Source organism: Balaenoptera acutorostrata, chromosome 13 (genome assembly GCF_949987535.1).
Source record: "Balaenoptera acutorostrata chromosome 13, mBalAcu1.1, whole genome shotgun sequence".
NCBI classification, from domain to species: Eukaryota; Metazoa; Chordata; class Mammalia; order Artiodactyla; family Balaenopteridae; genus Balaenoptera; species Balaenoptera acutorostrata.
The window spans coordinates 81,422,702-81,432,635 of NC_080076.1; the positions used below are offsets into that span (position 1 = coordinate 81,422,702).

At 42.1% G+C, this 9,934-nt stretch overlaps 1 protein-coding gene across 8 annotated transcripts in view; it reads right to left on the minus strand.

Annotated features, from left to right (window-relative positions):
* FBXO21 (F-box protein 21) overlaps window positions 1–6,927 on the minus strand; it is a 48,838-nt gene extending 41,911 nt beyond the window's left edge. For 3 of the 8 annotated variants that reach the window (XR_009005022.1, XR_009005021.1, XM_057526397.1), the window contains exons 1-3: window positions 6,648–6,926; window positions 5,631–5,766; window positions 3,616–3,710 (exon numbers count right to left, since the gene is read on the minus strand). Coding sequence is in view for 6 of the 8 variants with exons in the window: in XM_057526397.1 (XP_057382380.1) it covers window positions 3,616–3,710; window positions 5,631–5,766; window positions 6,648–6,886 (470 nt within the window). In the remaining 2 variants the exon portion in view is untranslated. Of the gene's footprint in view, window positions 1–3,615; window positions 3,711–5,630; window positions 5,767–6,647 lie in introns of all 8 variants that reach the window. The other 5 variants (XM_057526392.1, XM_057526394.1, XM_057526395.1 and 2 more) reach the window with 3 other exon arrangements.
* Window positions 6,928–9,934: the final 3,007 nt, after the last annotated feature.

A 9,934-nucleotide genomic window follows, 5' to 3' on the forward strand; every position in this document is an offset into this window, starting at 1 on the left:
CACCTATTTAAACATAAAATACCTCATGAATTCATACTGACACATCTAATTCAAATTCAGAACTATACAGTTTTTACCTTCTTCTATTTTATATCTATATCTTTTTTCCTCCAGGAGAATCCTGCTTCTTCAGGATAGCAGTGATGAATTAGAATATCACATAATCACTCATCTGCTTTATTCTACATCTCGCTCTCTTTTATACACACACACACACCAGCCTCAGAATAACAAGACCAATATTCTTATCACCTTGATGATTCCTGAAAACACCTAAATATTTTGTTCACGATCTCCCCCGTCCTCTGCTCATTTCTTCTGGACAGCTGTGTTGTATCTGCACTGTCAGGGCTTACAGCCATCACATACAATACTTTCTCCCCTATCAACTGTCACTTGGATTTAATTCTACAAGTAAATATGTATTTAATGTTCACCACTAGTTCTTGTATCAGGGTCTCTTTGGTTATTTTGGTTGTCTGAAGCTCATCTTCGAGCATATTTTTCAGGTAGGGCTCAGAAGTCCCTGAGTTCTTTCAAGTGGATGAGTTTTTCCATAGCCCTTACACTTGGAAGTCAGTTTGGCTGGATATAAAAATACTTGGCTGACATTTTCCATCCTTGGGTATCTTAAATGTGTTACTCTTTTTTTTCCTCTGGCAGAGAGTACTGCTGTTGAAAAGTTTAATGATATTCTGATTTGTTCTCCCTTATAAGTGGCTTTGTCTTTTTTTGCTTGGATCCCCAAAGGACTTTTCTGTCTTTAAAATCTAGTAGTTTTACTGAAATATGTCTCAGTGCTGGTCATTCTGGGTCAATATTCCCAGATATAGTGTATGCCCTTTTAATATGTTGCTTCAAATCTTTATTTGTAGGATGTACTCTTCTTTTAAGACCACATAGAACACCATAAATGCAAACTGTTTTCAAATACCCAGGGACTGGTGCCTTAGCACCAACTACCCTTCTTCCCTCCTATGCTTTCCATATCCAAACAACAAGCATTTGCCAGGAATGAATACAAAGAGGGTCCTTCATGAAAACCGTCATCCCCAAATATTTACAAACATGAGACTATTCCCTATTATTAAAAAACAACCCTGTTTTAGGTTCAAAATACTTGTCAGGCCAAAGGGTAACATACTTATGATAATTTCTAAAAAGACTATAATGATAAACACTTTTACTGGCTGTGCATATTTAGTCTATTTTTTTTTTTTTTTACCAATCTGATAAGGAAAAATGCAGTATTTCATTGTTATTTAACATTTCTTCGAAGAGTGAACTTAAAGGTCTTTTTACTTGACTGCCAGCCACTTGGACTTGCTCTTCTGAGAATGTCATCCCCTTATCCTTTGTACATTTTTCAGTTTCTTTTTAGAAATTTTAAGGATTCTATTGACTTTGTTTATGGTTTCTTTGGTCATACAAGTCTATTTTTTTCATTGCAAAATCATTTGTCTTTATTTTTTTTATTGCTTTTGCATTACCAGTCTTGGTTAAGGAGGTATCCCCAGATTGTACATGAAGTCTCCTATTTTCTTGAAGGATTTTCATTGTGATAGTTTTAAATTTTAGGTTGTTTAATCTCTCGGAATTTAATTTTTGTATATGATACAAGTTTTAGTTTCTTTCAGATGGATATTCAGTTATGTCCAATACCATTCATTAAATAACCCATCTTTTCCCCTCTGAGTTTAAATTTATTAAATTATCTGTTATGCTGGGACATGAATTTGAATTATCCTTTGCCACTGATGTAGCTATCTATTTTTATTCAAATATTGTATTGTTTGATAACAGGTAGTGTCATAACATGTTCTAATATCTAGTGATGCAAGTTTCCCATTGTGATTATTTAAAAATTGCTTTTTCTGGCTCCTGTGAATTTACTATTCTGTATATATTTTATGACAATACTATCCACTTAAAAAACACAGAGCTCTCCCCTCCCAAAACTCTTGTTGGATCCTAATTGGAACAGCACTAAGTTTATGTATTAATTTTGGAAGAATCAACATTTTCATGATGGTAAGTCTTCTTATTCAAGGACATGTTATCTCTTATGTTTTTCAAACAACATTCTATAGTCTGACCTAGGAAACCCATCCCCAGAAATCTAATACTCAGAAATGAAAGCACTAGAAACACCACCTTCCACAGTCACAAAATGGAGAAAAAAGTGGCACCCATTAATGGGGGATGATTAAATAAGTTATGGTATATACTACAAAACAATATGCAGCCATTAACAAAAGTGAATTTGATTTTTACCAGTTGATTAGGATAGATTTCCACGGGGTAATGTTGAATGAGGAAAAAAAGATACCGAAAAGTACCTATTATTTGACCTCAGTTTTGTAAAGTGATGGTCCCCCTCCATCAGCATGTATGTCATATGAGCATGGAAGCATACAACCTAGGTTGTCATCATAAATTACGGGAGTGGGGGTAGGGAAGGGCAGTGCAAACGGAGGGAGAAGGGAGGAAAGAAAAAAACAACATAAATAAGAGAAAAAGAAAATAAGTCTGCACTAAACATCAAACCAAACCCAAAACAACCAATAAACTGAGTATGTATAACATTTATGTATTTAAAAGTTTATGTGTATGTACGTAAAAAAGACAGGTCCACTTTTATTTTTAAGGCTGCACAATACTGACTATTAGATCACACTTCAATTCATTTATAGATAAACCAAAATAGAAACAGAAAAATGACCTCTGCATCAGAACTCATCCAAGGCCTAGAATAGTGACACATCCTACCTCTCCCCACAGCTGTTCCACTGATAGATATTTCTCTCTCCTAAACCCCCTCGAAAACAACAAGAAAAATATCTTGCTCCCTGTTTGTGAGACATTTCACAATAATCTCTCTTAAGGAAGATGTTAAACTAGCACTCTTATCTTCCATCACTAGTAAAGTTTCCAGAACTTTTAGAGCAGAAAATCTTTTTCGTAGGTCAGTTAAGCTGGAAGCCAAGTCATCTTTCAGGTAAACTGGAAATTAACCTTCACAGCAGAAAATATAAGGCGTAAAAAAATTTAAGCAACAACCAAGAGATAATGGATTCTTCTTAATCGGGAGAGATAAAAGGCTCAACCAAATATCTATAATGTTCGTTGCCAAAGTAAGATTACTGCTTACCAGAATTCAGAAATTGTAAAAAAAAAAAAAAAAAAAAAAAAATTATCCATTACATTAAGACATGCGTAAGAAATTTTTTTTATTTTTTTAATTCAACTCACGACAGGCAAATTTGGCGGTGGTAGATGAAGAGATGAAAACAAAGAAAAGATAATCTGTATTACCCAAATGACATACAGATACAAGTGCCCAGAGCACAGTATTTGACCCATAGGAGGATTAAATATTAATTCTCCCAAAAGGATTTTTGCACCATTTCTTTAAATATCAATTGTCTTGGTGTATTTACCTTACATACACGGACTTTTTCAAAAATATAACTATGGCAACATGAATGTAACATGAAATATTTGGAAATACGTGTACCACAGTTCAGCCACATACAAATTACAGCAATTAATTCTGGGATTATTATTAAAACACACAAACAAACGAACAAAATCCCTGATAAAACTACAGCTTACCTTCCTTCCATATTTAGGATACACACCAGTTCATCCTCAAAAAATATCTCTGGTCCCTCAAGATTCTCAATGTCACTAAAACCGTTACAAGGGACCTATGAAGAAGACACACACAAAGAGGGCTCAGTAACGAGTAATAATGTTGTTGTCACTCTCACACACAAATGTGAGTTGCAAACAAAGCTGCTCATTTCCATGGAAGTGGTAACACCTCTCCCACACTATCTTGCACCACCCACCCACTAAAGGTGGAAAGGAACATGTGGAGTAACAATAATTTGTTCAGATCATAATTGTTAGTTGTAAATGAATTATATTTTCAAAGACTGGAATTTCTGAAAGTGATAACTCACATCGGAAATGTGAAGAAAAATAGCTTTGAAATGAGGACTAGAAATACAAAAATCTCCTAATTCACAATAACTATTCTGTGCAGTCTACATTGTATTCACCTAGGAGTGTAGGGCCACAGAGAGAAGTCCAGTGCTTTGGGCAACTCTTAACCGACTGGGCATGTTTCTCCTCTGTAAAATGAGGTGGTGGTAACCAATGAGCTTTAAGATCCCCTTGGTTTAAAATTCTATTACTTCTCCCACTTTTCTTTTTGAAAGTAGCCAGGAAATTTCTTGTCAACCTGTGTGCATGCTGAGAACACAGGAATACAAGGGTCCTGAGCCAAAGTAATCATCCACCCACAGATCAATCCTAAGTATACTCCTGTTATGTTCAAAGTCCTTGACACGCTTCTAATCAAGCAGAGGTACAGGGAAAGAGGGAGCTGGGGAAAAACCACAACAATGCATTATTATTAGACAAAGGCACAGGCACTGTTAAGTATGCATACAAAACCAGCTGGACTATACGTAGAGGTAGCAAACTAGCAGCCCATGTCCAAGTGCATCCAACACATCCAGCACCCACATACATGTATGTGCAAACACACTTAAACCAGAATGGAATACCTGTGATTATGAATGCTCTTAGCCAGCGTCTGGCTTATCCAAAGTAGGACATCAATTCTGTCCATTCTAACATGAACAAACATTTATAGAAATGAATTACACTAGGAAATATCTAGTTTTATTCTCTATAGGGGAATAAGTTCAAATTTGTCCAAAGTTCAAATTTTCCCTTTCAAAACTTGAAAAGCCTTGAAAACATTTCAAAACGTATGAACTCCATTAAGTAATAGTAATTAAAACTAAAAATAGGAATTAATCGTCAGTAAACCAGGATAGTAAGATAAATCAGACTGGCTCCATTTCTAGACCTCCGATCAGAAATAAACTTAAAATATTAGCGTGGACTATTTTCCAGAATTTACAAAAAGTTAAGAATCAGGACCCAATACAGAAACTTCTGTGAGATATTTTGTGGAAGGGAAACAAACCGACCAACCCACACACTTCAGCAATATTAAAAAACAAACAAACAAAATAACTTTCCAGGGATAATGAATACAAGACTATTTAATTGAGGAAGTAATAATTCTTGATTTACAGGTATGTCTTGATTTTAGGCATGTCTTAATCCTCTGTTACCTTAACAAATAATGCAGTTCACTACTGGTTAGAAACCTGCAAAGCCAGAGAGAACCATATTAATTTTGGCAACGCTTCTGGAAAATAACTGGGTGAAATTTGTAGTGTTTAATCATGGATAATACCCCCAATCATGTGGAGGTTGCAAAATATATGTTTAACCCACTTAAAGAGAAACAGTGCTGATCTGGATTCCCTCCACATTGCGCTGCGGTGCCGCCTTCCCTCTCCCTCCCCCTCTCCCCCCATTCTCTCTGGCTTTAGAAAAGTAAAGCTGGCAGGGACAAATGGCTTCACGTTGCTGGATAGGAGGAAAAGGACACAATGACTCTTGCAGCCATCTAAGTGAGGAAGGGATTGTGAGAGCACTGAAAAGGGAGATAGCAAAAAGAGCTGGATGAGCTAATGCCTACAGACCCAGCCGCAGACACCACTACCATGCAAATGCTTAGAGCTCCATCAACAGATCCTTACGTGCTCTGAAAAGAACCTCTTTGAGAAGGAGGCTACAATCTTCCGGGCCTCTAACCCAGCTTTTTGCCGAACTTTATACTCCTCCAACCAATTGACGTAGTCGGTGGGGCTGTAGTGTTTCATAAGGGAAGGCCACCTACAAGGAGAGAAACACCCCCTCAGCTTAACAGAGCCTCAAAGGCAGACAAACACGAATCAAAGGCAGCCTTGGAAAACAGGGAAAGCGGTTGGGTTTAGGGGTCAGAGGGGCCCTGGCGATGGACCCAGTTCAAATCTCCACCCGGCACGCACGCACTGGCTCACGGCGTGACCTTGGCGTAGCAGCATGAATACTGTGTTTTCCACTCCCCATTTATAAAATGCGGACAGTCGGAGCAACAACTATCATAGTGATGACAATCACAGTTAACATTAAGTGTGCGCCTGCTAAGAGCCGGGCCCTGTGTAAGCGCTCCCTATACATCAGCTCGTCTAATCACCACAGTAAAAGGTATAGGTCTAATCAACACCGTTTAAAGTCGATGAAAGAGGCTCAAAAAAGGGCAGTCGCTACCCCCAAGGTCGCACGGCGAGTACGCCAGGGCCAGATTTTATCCCGGGTCCCACACCGAAATCTGTGCTCTCAGCCAACAGCCAGGGGATGATGCGCCCGCTTCCTCAAAGGGCTGTAAGGAGCACTGCATCACCCGGTCCGTGTAAACATTTTAGCACAGAGTCTGGCACAAAAGAAGCGCGCATGATGGATTAGCCGTGATACCACGGTCGTCATCCTTTATGGAGGGCCCGGCTGCTGGGCGCTTCCCAATGCGCAATCTGGACACCGGCGGGTCCGCTTGGCGTGGACCGAGGGGCCGGCGGCCTGGAGGCCTTTGTCTGTCTGTCCGCGGGAAGGGGTCCGGGGGTGGGATGCGGGGGTGGGGTCCGCGCGCGGGCAGGGAGGTGGCGGCTCCGGGCGGCCAGGCCCGGGCCCCGGGGGGCGCAGAGCGGGGGCGCGGGCGGCATGGGCGGCGGGCTCACCTCACCCGGAACTGCTCCTTCCACACCTTCCCGCTACTCTGGCACAGCTCGCGCAGCCGCCGGCAGGTGCTGGAGACGCGGCCGATATCGGCGGCCGTCAGCGAGCCGCTGCACAGGATGTACTCCAGCACCTCGCCGGGCAGGTTGACGAGGCAGCTGAGGCCCGCTGCCTCAGGCGCGGCCTCCTCCGCCAGCGCCGGCACCACTTCCATCGCGCTGTCGACCGCTGCCGCCGCCATCTTGTCCGCGTACCTGGGGCCGCCACGCGCGCGCGCGCGCGCACGCCAGGACACCCCTCTTCGCTCCGCCCACCCGCCTTGAGGGGTGGGCGCCAGGGCCGCCCCGCCCACGCCCGTGGCCACACCCCCTCGGCCCCAGCTGCTCTCGGAGGGCTGAGCTGTGGCCAAGGGAAGGAAATGCGTTTTGGAAAATAACAGCGCGGTGGGGCCCGGAAGCTGTGAATGGACAATAATAGTGGCATCCATGTTTATTATGTGTGCGGAGCGTTTCCTGTCAATGAGCTCGTCGGCCCTTCCTAATAACCCTATGAACTGTTCTTCTCCCCAAGTCACAGATGGGGAAACTGAGGTTCAGGGAGATAGATGGACTTGTTGGGAGTCCCCTGTTCTAGATTCTAATCCAGATACACTTGACTCTGCTTGACTGTATGCTAAGCAGTATGCTGTAATAATAACAAACTTAATATTCATGAGCGGGTGCCCTGCCAAGCACTCTAAATCCGTTCTTCAAGGACGCCTCATTTGAGCCCTCTGCCATAGGTACCATATTTTATATACATTCTACAGATAAGGAAAACCTGGCTCATAAAGGTGGGAGTCACTAGTTGAAAGTCACAGAGACAAAAAGTGGTCGAACCTGGATTTGAATCCTCCAAACAGGAGTTCCCATTCACCTGTGGGTGGGCACTCTCTTACTTCCATGCCTGCACCTGTTTATTTTTCCAACTCAGTTTCCTGACAGGCCCTGGGCCGTGTGCCTTGGGGATACAGAGGTGAATAAGACAGTGTCCTTGCCTCCCAGGAGCTCAAAGTCCTCACCCCCTCTCCCTCATCCCCACCTCCCGTAATTTACCTTGCCCGCTCCCAAAGTTTCCTGCCTTGGAAAGGGCCAACCATCCCTCCGTTCCTGCAAAACTGGAACCTGCTGCCATCCTTGCGACCTCTCTTTCCCTCACCCTCTGTATCCAAATGCCCCATAGAGGATAACATATCCAAGCCTCCATTTCCACATCTATAAAATGGGGATAACAATAGATCTTCCTATTAAATGAAACAATACATATACATCAGTTCCTGTTGCTGCATAAGAAACAAACACAAAGTCTAGGAGCTGAAAACAACCTTGTTTTTGTGCTCTTGATTTTGTAGGTCAGGAAATGGGGAAGGGCTCAGCCGGGCAACTCTGAATTGGAATCAGGTGGTAGCTCCAGATTCTCTGCTTTCAAGCACTGCATGCTTTCAAGATCCCACAGGGCCTGGAAAAAGTGTTGAGATCTTAAAGTGTGCTAGGAAACACTATCTGTATTCAAATGCCCAACAGAGGTTAAGTTCTCTGTGCCTCAGTTTCTTCAGAGAAACTTTTTTGTGGGAACAGGAAAGCAATTCTCTTTTCTAAAAGATCACTCCTAATATTTCTCAAATCTATCTCTTTCTCTGTCTCCTCAGCCACTGTCCCCATCCATGTCTCCAGGGTGGCTCTTACCAGTTCAGGCCTGGCCCTGAGAATGTGAATATCAGCCTTGGTGACACGCAGACCTCGGTAAGGTTTGCAGCCTGTTAAGTGGAAGGCAGACCCCCACAGCTGCACAGGTGGTTGGTAAGACATTCTTATGAACGACTATGGATTTCTTTTCAATGACAAATTAAAATTAAACTCTCCTGCCAATCCAGAAAATCCTCCCCAAACCCTAGGAAAGAAGGAGAACAGTTTTATTGTTGAACAAGCATTAAACTAGATGGTGATGCACATCACAGGTAACCTGCTAATGAGATTACAAAGACAGAGAGAAATCCCACCCTTTTATATACAGCCAAACATTTCATCGCATACATGCTTCTGAGATTAATGGTGGCTTGTAAATTACCATGCACTTAAAAAGTAAGAGGACCTGATCACACTTTCCCTAGTTTATTCTTTCCAAGTTCATCCTAAGGTCACCTGGCAAGTGGGGTACACATTGTACTACCTGACTTTGTCTCAAGGAATAATAAGATTGCTCATCTTTGTGATAAGCTGGTGGTTACAGCCTGAAAGCGAGTGCTCAGACTTCCACATCGCAGGGAGAAAAGGACACTACCTTCCTCGGTATTTACATTTCAAAGAGATGGTTCCCAGGCCCTTAAGAGAAACATTTCTGGGCTGAGACATTGGCAAGAGGCTTATTTAGCCTTTGAAAAGATTTGCAAAATGTACGGTAGACATACAGTGGAGTAGTATTCAGCCATAAAAAGGAATGAAGCACTGACACGTGCTACAACATGGATGAACCCTGAGAACATGATAAGTACAAGAAGCCTCACACAAAAGGACAAATATTGTATGATCCCACTTCTATGAAACATCTAGAATAGGCAAATTCATAGAGACAGAATGTAGATTAGAGGCTTACCAGGGGCTGGGAGGGAGGAGGGAATGGGGGGGTTATTGCTGAATGGGTACAGAGTTTCTGTTTGGGGTGATGAAAAAGTTCTGGAAAGAGATAGTGGTGACAGTTACACAAGATGTATGCCCTTAATGCCATTGAATTGTATACTTAAAAATATTTAAATCGTAAATTTCCTGTTATGTATAGTTTACCATAGTAAAAAAATAAAAACAGCACCCACAGAAAAGATTTACATCCGTATCAAAGAGACAGAGGAAAGATTTACACATACAGAATTTGTCAAGGAAATACTCTAAGAAAGGAAGGAGGGAATGTGTCTCTTTCCATTTTGGCAACAGGGAAAATTCTAAGTTTTTAATGTACCCTTTTGCTGAACTGCTGACTGTATTTAACCCAGAGCTGGCCCCGCTAGCTGAGTTCCTATTTAAAATCCCCTAGCAAAAGCCCAAATCCTTGACTACCCTAAGTTCCTCCTGGGTGCCCTCTCCCTGCTGTAGCAAAAGAATAACCCTATCTTTGTGGACCATCGGTGTATTTCTGGTTATCTTTGGCTGGAGGACTTCGACGTTCCTCTCCCATGAGATCGCCACAGTCCAGCTAGAGAGACCATTTCAATCCCCCTCAACATCTTCTATGGCTTTCCTTGTTCTCCCAATAAACA